Source organism: Pseudophryne corroboree, chromosome 6 (genome assembly GCF_028390025.1).
Source record: "Pseudophryne corroboree isolate aPseCor3 chromosome 6, aPseCor3.hap2, whole genome shotgun sequence".
Lineage (NCBI taxonomy): Eukaryota > Metazoa > Chordata > Amphibia > Anura > Myobatrachidae > Pseudophryne > Pseudophryne corroboree.
The window spans coordinates 451,867,321-451,893,338 of NC_086449.1; the positions used below are offsets into that span (position 1 = coordinate 451,867,321).

General features: G+C 46.0%; 1 protein-coding gene across 4 annotated transcripts in view; it reads right to left on the minus strand.

The window, feature by feature from the left end:
- BRD1 (bromodomain containing 1) overlaps nt 1-26,018 on the minus strand; it is a 262,579-nt gene that overhangs the window by 17,746 nt on the left and 218,815 nt on the right. For all 4 annotated transcript variants that reach the window (XR_010179402.1, XM_063927125.1, XM_063927123.1 and 1 more), the window contains one exon: nt 6,863-6,990. Coding sequence is in view for 3 of the 4 variants with exons in the window: in XM_063927125.1 (XP_063783195.1) it covers nt 6,863-6,990 (128 nt within the window). In the remaining variant the exon portion in view is untranslated. The remainder of the gene's footprint in view (nt 1-6,862; nt 6,991-26,018) is intronic.

A 26,018-nucleotide genomic window follows, 5' to 3' on the forward strand; every position in this document is an offset into this window, starting at 1 on the left:
GTAGAATGAGCAGAGACATTAGCCGGAACAGGGAGATCAGCTTGAGAATATGCTTCTGAAAAAGTCACTCGACGCCAACTCGCCAGTCTCTGCTTGTTAGCAGGCCATACTCTCTGGTGAAATTGGTAGAGAATGACGAGAGAGTCTATTTTTCTGATGGCACTGGTACGATCCACATAGATCCTTAAAGCACGGACTACGTCCAACAATGCATCTCTCGCAGAAAGGTCCGGCCCTTGAAAGGCCGGGACTACAATTTCTTCATTAAGGTGGCATTTAGACACCACCTTAGGAAGATACCCAGATTTGGATCTGAGAACCGCTCTATCTGGATAAAAAAAATAATCAGAAAAGGAAGCAGACATAACAATGTCCCTAAATCTGAAACTCTTCTAGCTGAAGCAACAGCCAGTAGAAAGAGAACTTTAGCTGTCAACCATTTAAGATCCACTCGTTTTAGTGGTTCAAATTGGGCAACTTGAAGGGCATTAAGAACTAAACTTAAGTCCCAAGGCACTGTAAAGAGGAACAAAAGTTTAATGTGCAGCATTCCCTGGAAAAAAAAGTGCACACATTCTGTAGGTTAGCAATTTTCTTTTGGAACCATACAGTCAATGCTGACACTTGCACGTTCAAAGAAGCCAACCTTAGACCTTTGTCCATTCCTGCTTGAAGGAATGCCAAGACTTCGGAAACTCTGAAAGACTTAGGATAAAATTTCCTGTCACTGCACCATTGAATATAGGCTTGCCATATTCGGTGATAAATGCGAACTGAGGAAGGTTTCCTTGCTCTGAGCATTGTTTTAATTACCTGTTGTGAGAATCCTCTTGCTTTCAGGATGGAAGTCTCAAGAGCCACGCCGTCAAAGACCGTCGATCCAGGTGCTTGTGATGGCAAGGACCCTGAGACAGTAGATCTGGACGTTGAGGGAGTAGGAATGGAACATCCATCAACAGCCTCTGCAGATCTGTGTACCAATGTCTTCTGGGCCAAGCTGCAGCTATTAGTATCACAGCGCCCCTTTTCTTGTTTTGCCTTTCGCATCACCCTGGGTAACAGGGCGATTGCTGGAAACACATAGGCCAGACGAAAGTCCCATTTCATTGACAGGGCTTCCACAAAGATCGCTTTGAGATCCTTTGTGCTTCACACATATCCGGGAACTCTGTTGTTCTGATGGGACACCATGAGATCTATCTCCGGTAACCCCCACTTATCTACAAGAATTTGGAAGACCTCGGGGTGTAAAGCCATTCGTTTGCATGAATGGCGTGTCAACTGAGAAAATCCGCTTCCCAGTTTAGGACTCCAGGAATGAACACTGCAGACAAGGATGGATAATGAAGCTCTGCCCACTTTAACGTGCGACTTACCTCCTTCATTGCGTTTTGGCTGCGAGTTCCTCCTGATGGTTGAGGTACGCTACTGCTGTTGCATTGTCCAAGCGGATTTGGACTGGTTTCCCCTTAAGTATGTCCTTTGGTTGAATAAGTGCCATATATATGGCCCGAAGTTCCAATATATTTATTGGCAGGCAACTTTCTTCCTTGGTCCACTGCCCCTGGAAGCAACTCCTTCCTGACACTGATCTCCTGCCCTGAAGGCTGGCATACATTGCCAGAATTTCCCAATCTGATATCCAAAAAGGTTCTCCCTTTGTCCAGATGGCATGTCCGTAGCCACAAGGCTAATGACCTCACTTTCAGATGCAAGATCATAGTCTGCATTTTGTATTGTCTGATGAAAACCATTCCATATGGAAAGGATCAGATGTTGCAGAGGCCTCGAGTGAAACCGAGCATAATCCACCATGTCGAACATCGACACCATCAACCTCATCACACGCATTGCTGTGTGAATGGATACCTTTTGACTGTGTAGCAGCTCCTAAATCCTTGACCGAATTTTGTATATTTTGTTCAGAGGTAAAATTACTCTCTAAAGACTCGAATCCAACACAGCCCCCAAGTGAGTAATCCGTTGTGAAGTAACAAGGGACGACTTTGCCCAATTTATGAGCCACCCTTGTCTCTGCAAACAAGCTATTGTCTGTCACAGATAACGCTGAAGCAATTCCTGAGATTGTGCCAGGATTAATAAATCGTCGAGGTATGGAAAAATCCTTATCCCCTGCTGACGGAGATAAGATGCCATTACCACCATAATTTTGGTGAACACTCTGGGAGCTGTGGCCAGTCCAATGGTAGGGCCTGAAATTTAAAATGTTGCTGGAGAATAGCAAACCGGAGATAGCGCTGATGGGACGGTGCTATAAGAACATGAAGGTAAGTGTCCCAGATATCCAGGGATACCATAAAATCGAGGGATACCATAAAATCCTCCACGGCCAAAATAATGGAACGTAAAGTCTCCATATGAAACCGAGGCACACAAATGTAATTAATCAGCACTTTGAGATTGCGTATGGGCCGAAACAATCCATTTGGCTTCTGGACTAGAAACAGGTTGGACTAAAAACCTTGTCCTCGTTGTGCAGGAGGAACTGGATTTATCACTCCTGACTTAAGCAACTTCTAAACTGCCTCTTGCAAAGCCCTGGCCTTCGTTTCCACTGAAGACGGGCTGGTACAAAAAAGCCTTTGAGGAGGGCGCTTCATGAAAGCAAACGCAAAACCGTGAAATACCGCTTCTTGCACCCAGGCATCTGTGGTAGACTGCTGCCAGGTCTGTGGAAACTGAAGAAGTCGGCCTCCCACCCAAGGGTCCCCCAGGTGGAGGCCCGCACCATCAAGTTGATGGCTTATCTTCTGATTTGGAAACCGGCCCTCTGGTAGCCCAATGCTTTTTAGTCTTACCAGAATTGTCAGATTGAGTCAATAGTGGCAGTAGTCAATTATTTGCACTGATGTACTTATAAATGCATATTTAAAGAGCCAGCTGAACAAAATAAGAAAAAGGGGTTACCCTTAATTTTGAGTCGCTCCACAGTAAGTGCAGATATACAAGATGGCCTTATCCAAGAGATGATCACTACCGAGGCGCTTTCCTCCGTATCAAAGAGGATGTCCGCCAATCCTCAGTTAGGAGCTCTCAATGGTAATTGCTGTTATGCATGGGCTCTTCCATCTCCATTCTCAGAAGTTTTTTTATAACACTGCCCAATGTCTAGAAAGGTGTCCGCCGTTCCCGAAGCAGACAGCGGGTTGCCTCCGTCTTAATTACAGAACTGACATGGACTTGCTTACAACGCTGCACAATGATGGATGTGGTGCCTCTATCTCTGCGGCTCACCGTGGGATAGCCCCGTCTGTGTAGCGTTGCTCCGTAGCGGTGACTCTCCGCGGCTCAATAGTAAGCGCGGCCAGCACCCGCCAACCACACACCAGCCGGATCTCAATAGTATAAAAACTGGATGCCGCGTTTCCCCAACTACTGCACCACGGCTTCCTGAGATCAGATCTGAGGAAGCCACCTCAGTAGTGATCATCTCTTGGATAAGGCCATCTTGTATATCAGCATTTACGGTCAGAGGACTGTGGGGGCGACTCAAAATTAAGGGTAACCTCTTTTTCTTATTTTGTTCAGTTGGCTCTTTAAAAATGCATTTATAAGTACATTGGTGCAAATAATTATTGACTACTGCCACTATTAACTCAGAATTTTTCTACATATTGGAGTCACTGCATATCACTAAGGAGCTTTCTGTGATACATGTGTAACAGAATATTGGAACTATTTCTGGGCTCTAAATAATTCTGTTCAGCTGCCATTAATAGCAACATTGTTTCTTGCTGCCACACTGGACTCAATTATTTCTACTTATCTTTGGATTAGAGTAATACTAAAATAATTTTATATATTATTCTGTTTTAAATAAATCACTGGCCGGTGAATATTGTTCATATTTGTTATATACATTTATTGTGTAAGCAGTGTGTTTTTAATAAAATCTAAGCATATAAGAGTTTATGTTTTTGTGTTGAATATCAACGCTTTTCAAAATATTTATTTTAATTGGATTTTCTTTTTCGGGTTGAGTATACCAGTCGAAAAGCAGCAGGTATTCAGCCACTAATAGGCGCTGGGCCTTTTGATTTTGGTTTTGTCAGATTGAGACTGTTTGCCATAACCCTTTCCTTTTCCTGGAGTCTGAAAGGGCTGAAAAGCTGGGAATCTAGGCTTTGATTTGTGTATGGAAGGAAATTTCACTTTCTTGGAGTCTGCTTCTGACTCCAAAATACTGTTTAATTCTTTACCAAAAAGAATATCTCCAGTAAAAAGGCAGAGACTCCAGAACCTTCTTGGATTCTGAGTCAGCTTTCCATGTAGGAAGCCAAACCGCTCTGCGAGCTGCTACTGTTGAGGCTGATGCCTGAGAGGCAATAGTACCCATATCAAAGACTGCTTCTTCCACAAAAATAGATGACTGTTTGATATGTGCAATATGGGATTTTTACTCTCTAGATGCCATTGAAAGGTCATCTTCCAATGCATCAGCCCAGGCTGCCACTGCTTTTGCCATCCAGGCTGAAGCCATGGCTGGTCTTATGATTGCCCCAGACAAGGAGAAAATGGTTTTAAGAAAACCATCTATTTTCCTATCTCTGACATCATTTAATGATGTTGAAGGCAGACGTAATGTAGATTTTCGCACCAATCGGATGACATGCGTATCTACATTGGGAGCCACCTCCCTTTTTAAACAGTCCCCAGCCGGAAGAGGATAATGGGAATTCCATTTCCTTGGAATTCTAAACGTCTTACTGGGTGTAACCCAAGCCTCTTGCATAATTTCAGTCAGCTGTTCTGACCCAGGAAACTCAGTCCTAACTATTTTAGGACATTTAAACACAGGTGCCTTAGATTTTAACAAAGGCTCTGCTGTCTCCTCTAAGGATAGAATGACTTTCATAGCACTAATCAGCTCAGGAATGACTACTGTCTCTGTATGCAGACCCGGAGTGCGATGAGTCCTCATGCTCCGACAAGTCCTCATCTGAAAGATGGCGGATTGTGAAGATGTTGTTTCATGTCTATGTGATTTACTTACCACCGGCCTTTCAGCCTGTCTCTGTTGAGAGGCTGCCGATTCCTGTACTGGATGTGATAACCCAGAGGTGGAATTTTGCATGTAAGGGTTAATAGGGTAACCTATCCCTGGTATAGGAGCTGGCATTATCCACTCAGCTATACTATGCTAAAGTAGCCCATGGGGGTTCAACTTGAACCTGTGCCTGCCTCTGATTATTCAAGATGCTTTGGTGAAAGCTAAAACAATTTGCACATAATCCATTTTGAACCAGATCCAGAGAGGTTAACCCAGCTTTGCAAAACAAACATTTCATTGTGTGTTGATGCTGCTATGGAGAGTGTATCCTCCTCACCCTTTCCGCTCTTAGACATGATAAATAAATCACACACCTTTACAGTGTTAACTACACAAATTGTGACTGCAATCACTTTAAATTTTGTTAAAGTGACATACAATCCGATCCTTCCCTGCTTTGCACCAGCATTGAGTATCAGAATACACAGAAACTGACAGAAAATAGTAAAGTCAGCAATCACACTAGCAATCAGTCACAGGTAATACATAAGTATAATAAGCCATATGAGCACATAATCAACTACAGATACACTTCAAGTATGTAGGAGAAACATTACTGCATTACCTTATATTGGAGTTAAGATGTATTCAGTTGCACAGCGAAAGAAAACAGCAGCAATAGTTTACAGACTCATCAGGCATTTATCTAACTATTCGTACCAAAGATAGAGACTTCGTGCTGTATCACCCGGCTCAAAAAAGAGTGGGATACAGGGAGACTACACCCCGCTTTCAGGATCGATCAATAAGTTAGTGAACGCTGAGTGGATCCAGACGCTATTAGTTTACACATTCGTCCCGTCAACCTACAGTGAACACAGACGCCCAAGTGAACACCGACGCACCAGTCATATAGCTGCCTATGCTGCGACTGGGTCCTTTTAGATACACAGAGTCTCCAACGGAAGTGGGAACTCAGTTCATGGCGGGAAACATGGAGTTAACTTGTCATGAACCGCGGGGAGAGACGACCAAGGAAGATTCTTACACCCCACTGCTGACATCAACCCCAGGGATCGTGGCCTCATACTACCCCCCTGGAGCCTATGATCCCTGAGGCCTAGCGCAGGTGCACCCGAGGTGGCAGCCGCGTCAGCGACATGTCGGTAGTCTCCATCCTAAAACAGTGCAGCTGTGTCTTGCATTTCCTCTAATAAGCGGAACCGATGCCTTACCTTCTCCCCGTGCTCCGGCCACAGCCTGGTAACGTCTGCTGGACTTGTTAGTACATCCTACACAGAAGCCTGCCGAAACAGCACTGTACACGTGGGTAAGCGTTATTGCAACCCGGCAGGGAGTTGTTGGAGCCACTCTTTCTAAAGGTACGTATAAGACACTTTTTAGAAAGATTGCTAAAAAAAATAAAATAAAAAAAAGCTTACGGCTGCTAAAGACTAGCAGCCCACTGACCATGGTCGGCTCCTGCCGCACCAAACAAAAAACAATTGCCTTAGCCAGGAGGAAGGGATATAGGGATGGGCTCATTGCATTCTGGGAGGCCAAAAGCTTTGATCGTTTGGTGCCAATCTGCTGTCGCTACCTCATATCCCAATGTTATCTTGTGGATAACCTGTGGACCCTGAAGGAGAAAATAAGCGTAACAAGGAACAGGTTATCGGAATGCCAATAAATATCAAACCCAGACATTTTGCAAAGCAGTTAATTAAAAACACAACTTAGTGATCAAAAGAAAAAGTCATTAGTTACATCTTCTATGCCTCAGATAATTATATAAAGCCACAGTATTTCTTAGAAAAAAAAAAAAAAAAAACATTAAAAAAATCAGAATACCTGCTGCAATTCTTGCTGCTCTTGCGTAATTTCCATTCTCTATGCAGGATATAAGTTCACTTCGATCTTCTATAGTATGACGACGCACAAGAGCAGGTTTACCTTTACCGCATTTTGGTAATGGAAAGCTGTATACAAAACAGACCCAAATAATAATTGTATAGGTGCAATATTATTTATATACACACACACATATAATATATATATATATATATATATATATATATATATATATATATATAGAGAGAGAGAGAGAGAGAGAGAGAGAGAGAGAGAGAGAGAGAGAGAATAGAGACCTAGGCGCTACAGTACAGACGTGCGGTGGAAACAGTAATAAAGAAACCACTCGTTTAACTCTTTTAAGAGTAGCAGCTCGTAATACAAGATTAGTGTATGGTGTACACAGAGAAAAATTGGGTAGTGAAGAAAACAAGCGCTAATGAGTGTAGTGACAATTATAACGGAAATAGTCAGGTGGGTTAAAAAATTAGTATGGCCTTGGGCACTTATCTGGTGAATAAAAACTTCCAGCCGATGTTCATCATTTTAGGATTAACATGTAAAAGAAGAAACAGCCAACATAGTGTGTATCGTTCATAGATTAAAATAGTGCTTTTCGCAATATAGGGCACGAATTTAGGGAACTAGCTTATTCACAATAAAAATGTAATCTGTAACTTCACAACATAAAATACAGATTTTAATGAACAATACAAAAACGGCTAGACAACACACGTACAAGATTTAAAATCATAAAAGCTTATCTATCCATTATGAGGATAGGGAAGTCAGCAACAAACTGTCCCAGGGACATAAGATAGCCAAAGGTTATGCGTACAGGATAAAAAAGTTCAAACGCTTATCTGTCCATCAAGGGGAGTTTCAGCAGCAAACAGTCCCAACGCGTTTCGTCCTTCAGGGTGTGGACTTCTTCCCCTTGACAGATAAGCTTTTATGATTTTAAATCTTGTACGTGTGTTGTCTAGCCGTTTTTGTATTGTTCATTAAAATCTGTATTTTATGTTGTGAAGTTACAGATTACATTTTTATTGTGAATAAGCTAGTTCCCTAAGTTCGTGCCCTATATTGCGAAAAGCACTATTTTAATCTATGAACGATACACACTATGTTTGCTGTTTCTTCTTTTACATGTTAATCCTAAAATGATGAACATCGGCTGGAAGTTTTTATTCACCAGATAAGTGCCCAAGGCCATACTAATTTTTTAACCCACCTGACTATTTCCGTTATAATTGTTACTACACTCATTAGCGCTTGTTTTCTTCACTACCCAATATATATATATATATATATATATATATATAATAAGAATTTGCTCACCGGTAATTCTATTTCTCGTAGTCCATAGTGGATGCTGGGAACTCCGTAAGGACCATGGGGAATAGACGGGCTCCGCAGGAGACTGGGCACTCTAAAGAAAAGATTAGGTACTATCTGGTGTGCACTGGCTCCTCTCTCTATGCCCCTCCTCCAGACCTCAGTTAGGGAAACTGTGCCCGGAAGAGCTGACATTACAAGGAAAGGAAATTTTGAATCCAGGGTAAGACTCGTACCAGCCACACCAATCACACCGTACAACTTGTGAGAACCTTACCCAGTTAACAGTATGAACAACAACTGAGCCTCACTCAACGGATGGCTCATAACAATAACCCTTAGTTAAGCAATAACTATATACACGTATTGCAGAAAGTCCGCACTTGGGACGGGCGCCCAGCATCCACTACGGACTACGAGAAATAGAATTACCGGTGAGTAAATTCTTATTTTCTCTGACGTCCTAGTGGATGCTGGGAACTCCGTAAGGACCTTGGGGATTACACCAAAGCTCCCAAACGGGCAGGCGAGTGCGGATGACTCTGCAGCACCGAATGAGCAAACACAAGGTCCTCCTCAGCCAGGGTATCAAACTTGTAGAACTTTGCAAATGTGTTTGAAACCGACCAAGTAGCCGCTCGGCAAAGCTGTAAAGCCGAGACCCCTCGGGCAGCCGCCCAAGAAGAGCCCACCTTCCTTGTGGAATGGGCTTTTACTGATTTTGGATGCGGCAATCCAGCCGCAGAATGAGCCTGCTGAATCGTGCTACAGATCCAGCGAGCAATAGTTTGCTTTGAAGCAGGAGCACCCAGCTTGTTGGGGTCATGCAAGATAAACAGCGAGTCAGTCTTCCTGACTCCAGCCGTTCTGGAAACATATTTTCAAAGCCCTGACTACGTCCAGCAACTTGGAGTCCTCCAAGTCCCGAGTAGCCGCAGGCACCACAATAGGTTGGTTCAAATGAAACAAGGACACCACCTTTGGCAGAAATTGGGGACGAGTCCTCAATTCTGCCCTGTCCATATGGAAGATCAGATATGGGCTTTTACATGACAAAGCCGCCAATTCCGACACACGCCTAGCCGATGCTAAGGCCAACAACATGACCACTTTCCACGTGAGATACTTTAGTTCCACGGTCTTAAGTGGCTCAAACCAGTGGGATTTCAGGAAATCCAACACAATGTTAAGATCCCAGGGTGCCACAAAAGGGGGCTGAATATGCAGCACTCCCTTAACAAATGTCTGAACCTCAGGCAATGAAGCCAGTTCTTTTTGAAAGAAAATGGATAGGGCCGAAATCTGGACCTTTATGGACCCCAATTTTAGGCCCATAGTCACCCCTGACTGTAGTAAGTGCAGGAAACGACCCAGTTGGAATTCCTCTGTAGGGGCCTTCCTGGCCTCACACCAAGCAACATATTTTCGCCATATACGGTGATAATGCTTTGCTGTCACGTCTTTCCTAGCCTTTATCAGCGTAGGAATAACTTCATCCGGAATGCCTTTTTCCGCTAGGATCCGGCGTTCAACAGCCATGCCGTCAAACGCAGCCACGGTAAGTCTTGGAACAGACAGGGCCCTTGTTGCAGCAGGTCCTGTCTGAAAGGCAGAGGCCATGGGTCCTCTGTGCGCATTTCTTGCAGTTCCGGGTCCCAAGTCCTTCTTGGCCAGTCCGGAACTATTAGTATTGTTCTTATTCCTCCCTTTCTTACTATTCTCAGTACTTTTGGTATGAGAGGAAGAGGAGGAAACACATATACCGACTGGTACACCCACGGTGTCACTAGGGCGTCCACAGCTATCGCCTGAGGGTCCCTTGACCATATCTTTTTAGCTTTTTGTTGAGGCGGGACGCCATCATGTCCACCTGTGGCAGTTCCCATCGGTTTGCAATCAGTTGGAAGACTTCTGGATGAAGTCCCCACTCTCCCGGGTGGAGGTCGTGTCTGCTGAGGAAGTCTGCTTCCCAGTTGTCCACTCCCGGAATGAACACTGCTGACAGTGCTTGCACGTGATTCTCCGCCCATCGAAGAATCTTTGTGGCTTCCGCCATTGCCATCCTGCTTGTGCCGCCCTGGCGGTTTACATGGGCGACTGCCGTGATGTTGTCTGACTGAATCAGCACTGGCCGGTTTTGAAGCAGGGGCTCTGCTTGACTCAGGGCGTTGTAAATGGCCCTTAATTCCAGTATATTTATGTGTAGAGAAGTCTCCAGACTTGACCACAGCCCTTGGAAGTTTCTTCCCTGAGTGACTGCCCCCCATCCTCGGAGGCTTGCATCCGTGGTCACCAGGACCCAGTCCTGTATGCCGAACCTGCAGCCCTCGAGAAGGTGAGCACTCTGCAGCCACCACAGAAGAGACACCCTGGCCCTCGGGGACAGGGTGATCAGCCGATGCATCTGAAGATGCGATCCGGACCACTTGTCCAACAGATCCCACTGAAAGATCCTCGCATGGAACCTGCCGAAGGGAATGGCTTCGTATGAAGCCACCATCTTTCCCAGGACTCGCGTGCAGTGATGCACCGATACCTGTTTTGGTTTCAGGAGGTCCCTGACCAGAGATGAAAATTCCAGGGCATTCTCCACCGGGAGAAACACCTTCTTCTGTTGTGTGTCCAGAATCATGCCCAGGAAAAGCAGACGCGTCGTAGGAATCAGCTGTGACTTTGGAACATTCAGAATCCAGCCGTGCTGTTGCAACACTTCCTGAGAGAGTGCTACGCTGATCAACAACTGCTCCCTGGACCTCGCCTTTATGAGGAGATCGTCCAAGTACGGGATAATTATAACTCCCTTCTGCCGAAGGAGTATCATCATTTCGGCCATTACCTTGGTAAATATTCTCGGTGCCATGGACAGGCCAAACGGCAACGTCTGGAATTGGTAATGACAGTCATGTACCACAAATCTGAGGTACTCCTGGTGAGGTGGGTAAATGGGGACATGCAAGTAAGCATCTTTGATGTCCAGCGACACCATAAAATCCCCCTCTTCCAGGCTTGCAATAACCGCTCTGAGCGATTCCATTTTGAACTTGAATTTCTTTATATAAGTGTTCAAGGATTTTAAATTCAGAATGGGTCTCACCGAACCGTCCGGTTTCGGTACCACAAACATTGTGGAATAGTAACCCCTTCCCTGTTGAAGGAGGGGGACCCTGACAATCACTTGCTGGAGGTAGCGCTTGTGAATTGCCGCCAGCACTACCTCCCTTTCCATGGGGGAAGCTGGCAAGGCTGATTTGAGGTAACGGCGGGGGGGGGGAGTCTCTTCGAATTCCAGCTTGTATCCCTGAGATACAATTTGTATAGCCCAGAGATCCACCTGTGAGCGAACCCACTGGCTGCTGAAGTTTCGGAGACGCGCCCCCACCGCACCTGGCTCCGCCTGTGAAGCCCCAACGTCATGCGGTGGACTTAGTGGAAGCAGGGGAGGACTTTTGTTCCTGGGAACTGGCTGCATGGTGCAGCTTCTTACCTCTACCCCTGCCCCTGGCAAGAAAGGATGCGCCCCTGACCCTCTTGCTTTTTTGGGAACTAAAGGACTGCATTTGAAAAAACGATGCTTTCTTAGGCTGTGAGGAAACCTGAGGCAAGAAAGTCGACTTTCCAGCTGTCGCTGTAGACACGAGGTCCGACAGACCGTACCCAAACAATTCCTCACCCTTATAAGGCAAAACCTCCATGTGTTTTTTAGAATCAGCATCTCCTGTCCATTGCCGAGTCCATAAGACCCTCCTGGCAGAAATGGACATAGCATTAATTCTAGAGCCCAGCAGGCAAATGTCCCTCTGAGCATCCCGCATATATAAGACGACGTCTTTGATATGGCCCAGGGTTAGCAAAACAGTATCTCTGTCGAGCGAATCTGTGTCGTCTAACAGAGTATCTGTCCACGCTGCTACAGCACTACACATCCAGGCTGAAGCAATAGCAGGTCTCAGCAGAGTACCAGAGTGTGTATACACTGACTTCAGTATAGCTTCCTGCTTTCTATCCGCAGGCTCCTTTAGGGCGGCCGTATCCTGAGACGGCAGGGCCACCTTTTTAGATGAGCGTGTCAGCGCCTTGTCCACCCTAGGGGATGTTTCCCAGCGTAACCTGTCCGTTGGCGGGAAAGGGTACGCCATCAGTAACCTCTTAGAAATCACTAATTTCTTATCAGGGGAACTCCACGCTTCTTCACACAATTCATTTAATTCATCAGATGGGGGAAAAGTCACTGGCTGCTTTTTCTCCCCAAACATATAAACCCTCTTGGTATTAACCGGGTTACTCTCAGAAATGTGTAATACATCTTTCATTGCAATAATCATGTATCGGATGGCCTTAATCATTTTAGACTGTAAATGTGCCTCATCATCGTCGACACTGGAGTCGGACTCCGTGTCGGCATCTGTGTCAACCATCTGAGATAGAGGGCGTTTATGAGCCCCTGACGGTTTCTGAGTCGCCTGGGCAGGCGCGGGCTGAGACCACGGCTGTCCCAAGGCTGCAGCGTCATCAAACCTTTTATGTAAGGAGTTTACATTGTCATTTAAGACCTTCCACATATCCATCCAATCAGGTGTCGGCCCCGACGGGGGCGATACCACACTTATCTGCCCTTGCTCCGCCTCCACGTAACCTTCCTCATCAAACATGTCGCCACAGCCGTACCGACACACCGCACACACACAGGGAATGCTCAGACTGAGGACAGGACCCCACAAAGTCCTTTGGGGAGACAGAGAGAGAGTATGCCAGCACACACCACAGCGCTATATAACACAGGGATTTTCACTGCTAATAAGCGATTTACCCAATAGCTGCTTTTTTTTTGTATTGTTTGCGCCTAAATTTATGTGCCCCCCCTCTCTTTTTAACCCGTCTTGTACCTGGATACTGCAGGGGAGAGCCTGGGGAGCTGCTTCCAGCGGAGCTGTGAAGAAAAAATGGCGCTGGTGTGCTGAGGAAGAAGGCCCCGCCCCCTCAGTGGCGGGCTTCTGTCCCGCTTTCAGTGTAAAAAATGGCGGGGGTTTTTACATATATACAGTGCTAGACTGTATATATGTATTTTTATGCCAAAGGTACTTCAATTGCAGCCAAGGGCACCCCCCCCCCAGCGCCCTGCACCCTACAGTGACCGGAGTGTGTAAGTGTGCTGGGAGCAATGGCGCACAGCTGCGGTGCTGTGCGCTACCTTAATGAAGACAGGAGTCTTCTGCCGCCGATTTCGTCGTCTTCCAGCTTCTGTTCTTCTGGCTCTGCAAGGAGGACGGCGGCGCGGCTCCGGGAACGGACGATCGAGGACAGGTGCCTGTGTTCGAACCCTCTGGAGCTAATGGTGTCCAGTAGCCTAAGAAGCACAAGCTAGCTGCAAGCAGGTAGGTTTGCTTCTCTCCCCTTAGTCCCACGTAGCAGTGAGTGTTGCCAGCAGAAGCTCACAGAAAATAAAAAACCTAATAAATACTTTCTTTTCTAGTAAGCTCAGGAGAGCCCACTAGGAGCACCCAGCTCTGGCCGGGCACAGATTCTAACTGAGGTCTGGAGGAGGGGCATAGAGGGAGGAGCCAGTGCACACCAGATAGTACCTAATCTTTTCTTTAGAGTGCTTAGTCTCCTGCGGAGCCAGTCTATTCCCCATGGTCCTTACGGAGTTCCCAGCATCCACTGGGACGTCAGAGAAATATATACATACACACACATTATATATATATATATATATATATATATATATATATATATATATATATATATAATAAGAATTTACTTACCGATAATTCTATTTCTCATAGTCCGTAGTGGATGCTGGGGACTCCGAAAGGACCATGGGGAATAGCGGCTCCGCAGGAGACTGGGCACAAAGTAAAAGCTTTAGGACTAGCTGGTGTGCACTGGCTCCTCCCCCTATGACCCTCCTCCAAGCCTCAGTTAGGATACTGTGCCCGGACGAGCGTACACAATAAGGAAGGATTTTGAATCCCGGGTAAGACTCATACCAGCCACACCAATCACACCGTACAACTTGTGATCTGAACCCAGTTAACAGCATGATAACAGAAGGAGCCTCTGAAAAGATGGCTCACAACAACAATAACCCGATTTTTGTAACAATAACTATGTACAAGTAATGCAGACAATCCGCACTTGGGATGGGCGCCCAGCATCCACTACGGACTATGAGAAATAGAATTATCGGTAAGTAAATTCTTATTTTCTCTAAAGTCCTAGTGGATGCTGGGGACTCCGTAAGGACCATGGGGATTATACCAAAGCTCCCAAACGGGCGGGAGAGTGCGGATGACTCTGCAGCACCGAATGAGAGAACTCCAGGTCCTCCTGGTCCTCCTCAGCCAGGGTATCAAATTTGTAGAATTTAGCAAACGTGTTTGCCCCTGACCAAGTAGCTGCTCGGCAAAGTTGTAAAGCCGAGACCCCTCGGGCAGCCGCCCAAGATGAGCCCACTTTCCGTGTGGAATGGGCTTTTACAGATTTTGGCTGTGGCAGGCCTGCCACAGAATGTGCAAGCTGAATTGTACTACAAATCCAACGAGCAATCGTCTGCTTAGAAGCAGGAGCACCCAGCTTGTTGGGTGCATACAGGATAAACAGCGAATCAGATTTCCTGACTCCAGCCGTCCTGGAAACATATTTTCAGGGCCCTGACTACGTCCAGCAACTTGGAATCCTCCAAGTCCCTAGTAGCCGCAGGCACCACAATAGGCTGGTTTAAGTGAAATGCTGAAACCACCTTAGGGAGAGATTGAGGACGAGTCCTCAATTCTGCCCTGTCCGTATGAAAAATTAGGTAAGGGCTTTTATAGGATAAAGCCGCCAATTCTGAGACACGCCTGGCTGAAGCCAGGGCTAACAGCATTACCACTTTCCATGTGAGATATTTTAAGTCCACAGTGGTGAGTGGTTCAAACCAATGTGATTTTAGGAATCCCAAAACTACATTGAGATCCCAAGGTGCCACTGGAGGCACAAAAGGAGGCTGTATATGCAGTACTCCCTTGACAAACGTCTGAACTTCAGGAACAGAAGCCAGTTCTTTTTGGAAGAATATTGACAGGGCCGAAATTTGAACCTTAATGGACCCTAATTTGAGGCCCATAGACAGTCCTGTTTGCAGGAAATGCATGAAACGACCCAGTTGAAATTCCTCTGTAGGGGCCTTCCTGGCCTCGCACCACGCAACATATTTACGCCAAATACGGTGATAATGTTGTATGGTTACATCCTTCCCGGCTTTAATCAGGGTAGGGATGACTTCATCCGGAATGCCTTTTTCCTTCAGGATCCGGCGTTCAACCGCCATGCCGTCAAACGCAGCCGCGGTAAGTCTTGGAACAGACATGGTCCCTGCTGGAGCAGGTCCTTTCTTAGAGGTAGAGGCCACGGGTCTTCCGTGAGCATCTCTTGAATTTCCGGGTACCAAGTCCTTCTTGGCCAATCCGGAGCCACGAGTATAGTCTTTACTCCTCTCCTCCTTATGATTCTCAGTACTTTTGGTATGAGAGGAAGAGGAGGGAACACATACACTGACTGGTACACCCACGGTGTTACCAGAGCGTCCACAGCTATTGCCTGAGGGTCCCTTGACCTGCCGCAATATCTGTCCAGTTTTTTGTTGAGGCGGGACGCCATCATGTCCACCTTTGGTTTTTCCCAACGGTTCACAATCATGTGGAAGACTTCTGGGTGAAGTCCACACTCCCCCGGGTGAAGATCGTGTCTGCTGAGGAAGTCTGCTTCCCAGTTGTCCACTCCCGGAATGAACACTGCTGACAGTGCTATCACATGATTCTCCGCCCAGCGAAGAATCCTTGCCACTTCCATCATTGCCCTCCTGCTTCTTGTGCCGCCCTGTCTGTTTACGTGGGCGACTGCCGTGATGCTGTCCGACTGGATCAACACCGGCTGACCCTGAAGCAGAGGTCTTGCCTGACTTAGGGCATTGTAAATGGCCCTTAGTTCCAGGATATTTATGTGAAGTGACGTTTCCATGCTTGACCACAAGCCCTGGAAATTTCTTCCCTGTGTGACTGCTCCCCAGCTCTCAGGCTGCCATCCGTGGTCACCAGGACCCAATCCTGAATGCCGAATCTGCGGCCCTCTAGGAGATGAGCACTCTGTAACCACCACAGGAGAGACACCCTTGTCCTTGGAGACAGGGTTATCCGCTGATGCATTTGAAGATGCGATCCGGACAATTTGTCCAGCAGATCCCACTGAAAAGTTCTTGCGTGGAATCTGCCGAATGGAATCGCTTCGTAAGAAGCCACCATCTTTCCCAGGACCCTTGTGCATTGATGTACTGACACTTGGCCTGGTCTTAGAAGGTTCCTGACTAGGTCGGATAACTCCTTGGCTTTCTCCTCCGGGAGAAACACCTTTTTCTGTACTGTATCCAGAATCATCCCTAGGAACAGCAGACGTGTCGTCGGAATCAGCTGCGATTTTGGAATATTTAGAATCCATCCGTGCTGTCGTAGTACTACTTGAGATAGTGCTACTCCGACCTCTAACTGTTCTCTGGACCTTGCCCTTATCAGGAGATCGTCCAAGTAAGGGATAATTAAGACGCCTTTTCTTCGAAGAAGAATCATCATTTCGGCCATTACCTTGGTAAAGACCCGGGGTGCCGTGGACAATCCAAACGGCAGCGTCTGAAACTGATAGTGACAGTTCTGTACCACAAACCTGAAGCACCCTTGGTGAGAAGGGCAAATTGGGACAAGGAGGTAAGCATCCTTGATGTCCAGAGACACCATATAGTCCCCTTCTTCCAGGTTCGCTATCACTGCTCTGAGTGACTCCATCTTGAACTTGAACCTTTTTATGTAAGTGTTCAAGGATTTCAGATTTAAAATGGGTCTCACCGAGCCGTCCGGCTTCGGTACCACAAACAGCGTGGAATAATACCCCTTTCCCTGTTGTAGGAGGGGTACCTTGATTATCACCTGCTGGGAATACAGCTTGTGAATGGCTTCCAATACCGCCTCCCTGTCGGGGGGAGACGTTGGTAAAGCAGACTTCAGGAACCGGCGAGGGGGAGACGTCTCGAATTCCAATTTGTACCCCTGAGATACTACCTGCAGGATCCAGGGGTCCACTTGCGAGTGAGCCCACTGCGCGCTGAAATTCTTGAGACGGGCCCCCACCGTGCCTGAGTCCGCTTGTAAGGCCCCAGCGTCATGCTGAGGACTTGGCAGAAGCGGGGGAGGGCTTCTGTTCGTGGGAAGAGGCTGTTTGCTGCAGTCTTTTTCCCCTTCCTCTGCCCCGGGGCAGATATGAGTGGCCTTTTGCCCGCTTGCCCTTATGGGGACGAAAGGACTGAGCCTGAAAAGACGGTATCTTTTTCTGCTGCGAGGTGACTTGGGGTAAAAAGGTGGATTTTCCAGCCGTTGCCGTGGCCACCAGGTCCGATAGACCGACCCCAAATAACTCCTCCCCTTTATACGGCAATACTTCCATATGCCGTTTGGAATCCGCATCGCCTGACCACTGTCGCGTCCATAATCCTCTTCTGGCAGAAATGGACATCGCACTTACTCTTGATGCCAGAGTGCAAATATCCCTCTGTGCATCTCGCATATATAGAAATGCATCCTTTAAATGCTCTATAGTCAATAATATATTGTCCCTGTCCAGGGTATCAATATTTTCAGTCAGGGAATCCGACCAAGCCACCCCAGCACTGCACATCCAGGCTGAGGCGATTGCTGGTCGCAGTATAATACCAGTATGTGTGTATATACTTTTAAGGATATTTTCCAGCTTCCTATCAGCTGGTTCCTTGAGGGCGGCCGTATCAGGAGACGGTAACGCCACTTGTTTTGATAAGCGTGTGAGCGCCTTATCTACGCTAGGGGGTGTTTCCCAACGCGCCCTAACCTCTGGCGGGAAAGGGTATAATGCAAATAATTTTTTAGAAATTAGCAGTTTTTTATCGGGGGAAACCCACGCTTCATCACACACCTCATTTAATTCATCTGATTCAGGAAAAACTACGGGTAGTTTTTTCACACCCCACATAATACCCTTTTTTGTGGTACTTGTAGTATCAGAAATGTTCAAAACTTTCTTCATTGCCGTGATCATGTAACGTGTGGCCCTACTGGAAAATACGTTTGTTTCCTCACCGTCGACACTGGAGTCAGTGTCCGTGTCTGTATCGACCTGAGGTAACGGGCGTTTTATAGCCCCTGACGGTGTTTGAGACGCCTGTACAGGTATTAACTGATTTGCCGGCTGTCTCATGTCGTCAACAGTCTTTTGTAAAGTGCCGACACTATCACGTAATTCCATAAGACCATCCAGTCAGGTGTCGACTCCCTAGAGGGTGACATCACTAACATAGGCAATTGCTCCGCCTCCACACCATTTTCCTCCTCATACATGTCGACACAGCGTACCGACACACAGCACACACACAGGGAATGCTCTGATAGAGGACAGGACCCCACTAGCCCTTTGGGGAGACAGAGGGAGAGTTTGCCAGCACACACCAGAGCGCTATATATATACAGGGATAACCTTATATAAGTGTTTTTCCCTAATATAGCTGCTGTATATATTAATATGCCAATTTAGTGCCCCCCCTCTCTTGTTTTACCCTGTTTCTGTAGTGCAGGACTGCAGGGGAGAGTCAGGGAGCCTTCCTCCAATGGAGCTGTGAGGAAAAAATGGCGCTTGTGTGCTGAGGAGATAGGCTCCGCCCCTTTTTCGGCGGCCTTTCTCCCGCTTTTTTGTGGAAAACTGGCAGGGGTTAAATACATCCATATAGCCCAGGAGCTATATGTGATGTATTTTTAGCCATTTAAGGTATTTTCATTGCGTCCCAGGGCGCCCCCCCCAGCGCCCTGCACCCTCAGTAACCGGAGTGTGAAGTGTGCTGAGAGCAATGGCGCACAGCTGCGGTGCTGTGCGCTACCTTATTGAAGACAGGACGTCTTCTGCCGCCGATTTTCCGGACCTCTTCACTCTTCTGGCTCTGTAAGGGGGCCGGCGGCGCGGCTCCGGGACCCATCCATGGCTGGGCCTGTGATCGTCCCTCTGGAGCTAATGTCCAGTAGCCTAAGAAGCCCAATCCACTCTGCACGCAGGTGAGTTCGCTTCTTCTCCCCTTAGTCCCTTGATGCAGTGAGCCTGTTGCCAGCAGGTCTCACTGAAAATAAAAAAACCTATTTAAACTTTTACTCTAAGCAGCTCAGGAGAGCCACCTAGATTGCACCCTTCTCGTTCGGGCACAAAATCTTAACTGAGGCTTGGAGGAGGGTCATAGGGGGAGGAGCCAGTGCACACCAGCTAGTCCTAAAGCTTTTACTTTGTGCCCAGTCTCCAGCGGAGCCGCTATTCCCCATGGTCCTTTCGGAGTCCCCAGCATCCACTAGGACGTTAGAGAAATAAATATATATATACATACATACATACACATATATATATATACATATATATATATATATATATATATATATATATATATATATATATATATAAAACACACATACTAGATAGGTGTGTGTATGTATGTATATATATATATATATATGTATATATATATATATATATATATATATATATATATATATATATATATATACACGCACACATATATATATATATATATATATATATATATACACACTTACATATATATATATATATATATATATATAAAATACACATATTAGATAGGTGTATATATATATATATATATATATATATATACATACACATATACACACACATATATATATATATATAAAATACACACACACACATACTAGATAGATTATATATATATATATATATATATATATATATATATACACACACACAGATATATACATATATATATATATATACTCATATATATATATATATATATACACACATATATACATATATATACACACACATATATATATAAATAAAATACACACATTAGATAGGTGTGTATGTATGTATTTATGTATGTATATATATATATATATATATATGTATATATATATATATATATATACATATATACACATACACACACACACACACACACACCCATCTATCTCCAAAAGCAGTCGGCACTCGTCCAAGGAGCATAAAAGCTCTAGGTGCACAATCATATAAACAGCATATAGATCCAAATGAAAAAAAGCCACCCTGGAGACTTGCATAGCAACAAATGGCTGTATTAGACTTGGTACAGAGTCTAATGTTTTCAGGGAGACAAGCCCTTCCTCAGGACTGGTGTGGTCCTGAGGAAGGGGTTGTCTCCCTGAAAACATTAGACTCTGTACCAAGTCTAATACAGCCATTTGTTGCTATGTAAATCTCCAGAGTGCCTTTCTTTCATTTGGATAGATATATATATATATTTTAAATATATTTATATTTTTTTTATTTATGTTTATCATGATTTTAATACCTACCGGTAAATCCTTTTCTCTTAGTCCGTAGAGGATGCTGGGGTCATCATAGAACCATGGGGTATAGACGGGATCCGCAGGAGACATGGGCACTTTAAGACTTTGAAAGGGTGTGAACTGGCTCCTCCCTCTATGCCCCTCCTCCAGACTCCAGTTATAGGAACTGTGCCCAGGGAGATTGACATTTCGAGGAAAGGATTTATTGTTAAACTAAGGTGAGATTCATACCAGCTCACACCTCAAGCATGCCGCAGAACGTGGCATTCAACAGAACACAAGCCAACGGCATGAACAATTGCAGCAACATGCCGACAATAACGTAACATGTGTGTAACCACAACTAATAACTGCAGATACAGTATGCACTGGGACGGGCGCCCAGCATCCTCTACGAACTAAGAGAAAAGGATTTACCGGTAGGTATTAAAATCCTATTTTCTCATACGTCCTAGAGGATGCTGGGGTCATCATAGAACCATGGGGCTATACCAAAGCTCTAGAACGGGCGGGAGAGTGCGAATGACTCTGCAGCACCGATTGACCAAACTTAAGGTCTTCATCAGCCAAGGTGTCAAACTTGTAGAACTTTGCAAATGTGTTTGACCCCGACCAAGTAGCTGCTCGGCAAAGTTGCAATGCCGAGACCCCCCGGGCAGCCACCCAGGATGAGCCCACCTTTCCTAGTAGAATGGGCCCTCACCGATTCCGGAAACGGCAATCCAACCGTGGAATGAGCATGCTGAATCGTGTTACAGATCCAGCGTGCAATGGTCTGCTTGGAAGCAAGATACCCAACCTTGTTGGGAGCATACAGGACAAACAGAGCCTCTGTTTTCCTAATCTGAGCCGTTCTGGTGACATAAACCTTCAAAGCTCTGACCAAATCCAGAGATTTTGACTCAGCTAAGGCATCAGTAGCCACAGACACCACAATAGGTTGGTTCATGTGGAAAGAGGAAACCTTCGGTAGAAATTGTTGATGTGTCCTTAATTCAGCTCTATCTTCATGGAAGATCAAATAAGGGCTCTTGTGAGACAAGGCCGCTAACTCAGACACCCGCCTTGCAGATGCCAAGGCCAACAGGATGACCACTTTCCAAGTGAGGAATTTCAACTCCACCGTCCGTAAAGGTTCAAACCAATGTGATTGAAGGAACTGCAACACAACATTAAGATCCCATGGTGCCACTGGAGGCACAAACGGAGGTTGGATGTGCAATACTCCTTTCACAAAAGTCTGAACTTCTGGAAGGGAGGCCAATTGTTTCTGAAAGAAAACCGATAAGGCCGAAATCTGTACCTTAATTGAGCCCAATTTTAGGCCCGCATCCACACCTGCTTGTAGAAAATGGAGAAAACGTCCTAAGCTAAACTCTTCCGTAGGAGCCCCCTTGGATTCACACCAAGAAACATATTTTCTCCAAATACGGTTGTTATGTTTAGACGTTACCCCTTTTCTGGCCTGAATAAGTGTGGGAATAACTTCACTGGGAATACCCTTACGGCTTGGATTTTGCGTTCAACCGCCATGCCGTCAAACATAGCCGCGGTAAGTCCTGATACACGCAGGGCCCCTGTTGTAATAGGTCCTCGCGCAGAGGAAGAGGCCAGGGATCTCCTATGAGTAATTCCTGAAGATCTGGATACCAAGCCCTCTTTGGCCAGTCTGGGACAATGAGCATCGCCCGGTTCTTTGTTCTTCAAATGATCTTTAGAACCTTTGGAATGAGAGGAAGTGGAGGGAATACATACATCGACTGAAACACCCACGGTGTCACCAGTGCATCCACTGCAATTGCTTGAGGGTCCCTTGACCTGGAACAATATCACTGAAGCTTGAATTTGTTTGACCAGACTCTGAAGTTCCAGAGCCTTGTCCATTTGAAGAAAGACTCTCTGTAGTTCTGTGTCCAATATCATTCCCAAAAACGACAACCGCGTCGTCGGAATCAACTGTGATTTTGGCAAGTTTAGGAGCCAACCATGTTGCTGAAGAACTGTCAGGGAGAGTGCAACGTTTTGCACCAACTGGTCCCTGGATCTCGCCTTTATCAGGAGATCATCCAAGTATGGGATAATCGTGACTCCTTGCTTGCGAAGGAGAACCATCATCTCCGCCATCACTTTGGTGAAAATCCTCGGGGTTGTGGACAGCCCAAACGGCAACATTTGAAATTGGTAATGACAATCCTGAATTGCATACCTCAGGTAAGCCTGATGCAGAGGATAAATGAGAACCTCTAAGTAGGCATCCTTTATGTCCACCGACACCATAAAATCCCCTTCCTCCATACTGGAGATCACTGCTCGGAGAAACTCCATCTTGAATTTGAATTTTTTTAGGTAGAAATTTAGGGATTTCAGGTTTAGGATTGGTCTGACCGAGCCGTCCGGCTTCAGGACCACAAACAGGCTCGAATAAAAGCCTCCTCCCTGTTTTGACTGGGGAACCCTTACGATAACTTGATATTGACACAAGTTTTGTATTGCATCACAAACTACCTCCATGTCCGGAAGAGAAGCTGGTAAGGCCGATTTGAAAAAACGGCGAGGGGGAACGTCTTGAAACTCCAGTTTGTACCCTTGAGATACTATTTGTAAAACCCATGGGTCTAGGTCCGAACGAACCCAAAACTGACTGAAGAGTTTGAGACGTGCCTCCACCGGTGCGGACTCCCGCATAGGAGCCCTAACGTCATGCAGTGGAATTGGCAGAAGCCTGGGAGGACTTCTGCTCCTGGGAGCCTGACAAGGCTGGTGATCGTTTACCTCTTCCCCTTCCTCTAGTAGCAAGGAAGGAAGAACCTCGGCCTTTTCTGTATTTATTGGGCCGAAAGGACTGCATCTGATAGTGATGCGTTTTCTTTTGTTGTGGAGGAACATAAGGCAAAAATGATGACTTACCCGCGGTAGCTGTAGATACCAAATCATCAAGGCCGTAACCAAATAAGGCCTTACCTTTATTTGGTAGAGACTCCATACTTTTCTTGGAATCAGCATTCCATTGGTGAATCCACAACGTTCGTCTAGCTGAGACTGTCATGGCATTGGCCTTTGATCCAACAGACCAATATCTCTCGCAGCTTCCTTAAGGGATGCTGCAGCGTCCTTGATATAACCCAGCGCTAAGAGGATGCTATTCCTATCTAGGGTATCTATTTCAGAAGACAAGTTATCTGCCCACTTTTCGATAGCACTACTTACCCACGCAGACGCAATGACAGGTCTGAGTAGCGTACCTGTGGTTGCATAAATGGACTTTAACGTAGTTTCTTGTTTACGATCCGCAGGATCCTTAAGGGCCGCCGTGTCAGGTGACGGGAGAGCCACCTTTTCAGACAAACTTGACAGGGCCTTGTCCACAGTGGGGGGTGACTCCCACTTTTCCCTATCCGCCGAGGGAAACTGATAAGCTACCGTAATTCTTTTGGGAATCTGAAACTTTGTCAGGACCTTCCCAGACTTTTTCAAATAGCGTGTTCAGTTCATGAGAGTGAGGAAACGTCACCTCAGGTTTCCTTTCCTTATACATAGACCCTTTTATCAGGGACAGCCGGGTCCTCAGTGAAATGTAGTACCTCTTTAAACGCCACAATCATGTACTGAATGCTTTTTGCCAATTTTGGATCTAATCTGGAATCGCTATAGTCGACACTGGAATCAGAGTCCGTGTCGGTATCAGTGTCTGCCAACTGGGCCAGCGTACGTTTCTGCGACCCTGAGGGGGACCTGACTTTGCAATAACATATCTTCTACAGATTTCTTCCATGCCTGGATCTGAGACTCAGATTTATCTAGCCTCTTACTAATAAGAGCCACATTGACTTCCGGTTCCGGCATGGGAGAGTGAGCAGCTTCTCCTCGCGGCTCCGCTCTCAACACCTATCCCTTACCGCAAACACACTGTCAACCTCAGGGAAACATCGTTCCCGGTCTCCCCGGTGGACAGAGGAGACAATGGAGAAGTTTCTGGCGTCGCCAACCGCCCCAAAGATGCTACCTCCGCCGCAGCCACCGAGACAAAAGAAGCGCAAAGGGGAACATAACATAGCGCCGGACGCCGATACAGCCCCTGGAACTCCGGTCAGTAAAAAGCCGATTGCAGCCTCTGCTAGCGCTACGGGGGAATCTAAATCTGCTGTACCTACCCATTCCTCCTCATATGAGGACATGGTACTGGCGATGCAGGAGGCAATGGCGCCGTTATTGCAGAAAGCTGTGGTGGATATAACACATATTAAAAATCTGGCTGGCAGGATGACTGACGCTGAGCAGCGCATTCGTGATAACACTGACAACGTGGCAGGGCTGCAGAAAACGGTCTCTGCTCTGGTTCTAGACAACTAACGGCTATCAGAAAAGTTAGATAGCATCGAAAACAGAACCAGAAGAAATAATTTAAGAATTATAGGTTTGCCTGAAACACTTAAAGGGGCCTCTCTAGAGCACTTTGTTCATACTACACTCCCTGCATTATTAAAGATAGACAGGGACTGCGCTGACATGGTGATTGAAAGAGTGCACCGTTTAGGAGATTTGGCCAGAGACTCCTCTCAACGTCCAAGAGTGGTTATCTTCAAGACATTGAATTATCTGCATGCCTTGGCGATTTGGAAGGCGTCTCGCAAATATAATCCTATTCTATGGGAAGGGCACTCTTTGCGTATTTTTCAAGACTTTTCTGTCGAACTTTCGAGACTGAGGCGTGCCTTTTCCCCAATTTGTTCTATGCTTGCCAAATCTAATCGAAGATTTATGATGTTATTCCCGGCGCGCCTACGCATTTACACTGGTTCAGAGTTCTCCGAGTTCACCACACCTGCTGATGCGGATGCATTTCTCAAGGAGGAAGCTGATGGGAGAAATATTATGGATCTGTCCCAGGCCCCGGATGACTGAGTCGAGTCATGCTGTATTGGTTCATAAGGGGAAAAACCGACAAAAAAAACTAAAAAAAACTGTTCCCCGAGTTATATTGCACTGGTGAAATGTATTGCTCATGTGTTAAGATATTATAGTACCTCTTAGTTGTTATTTTTGGGCAATATGTTATATTCATAAGTTTCAGATGTGCTTACGTTTGTGCCCTGACTAGACAGGGATAGATGGCTAATTGCTAAACTGAATGGTGTTCTGAGCGGAGACCGTGCCGTAGGGTCTTATTTTCTTTGTCGCTACTGCAGAATTCAGTCCTCGGGGCACTGGTTGCACGAGGTCTGGATTCCCACTGGAAGTCTAAGTGGAAGATGGGTTGTTGCTGCTCATGGTGGCTTGGTTTTTTTGTGTTTTTCGTTAGTATTTGTGTTTTTATTTTTATTGTTTGTTTGTCCCTCATGTGTGACCCTACCCCCTCTCCCTTCCTAGACTAGGTTCAAAATTGCAAGTGCTTAGAATGA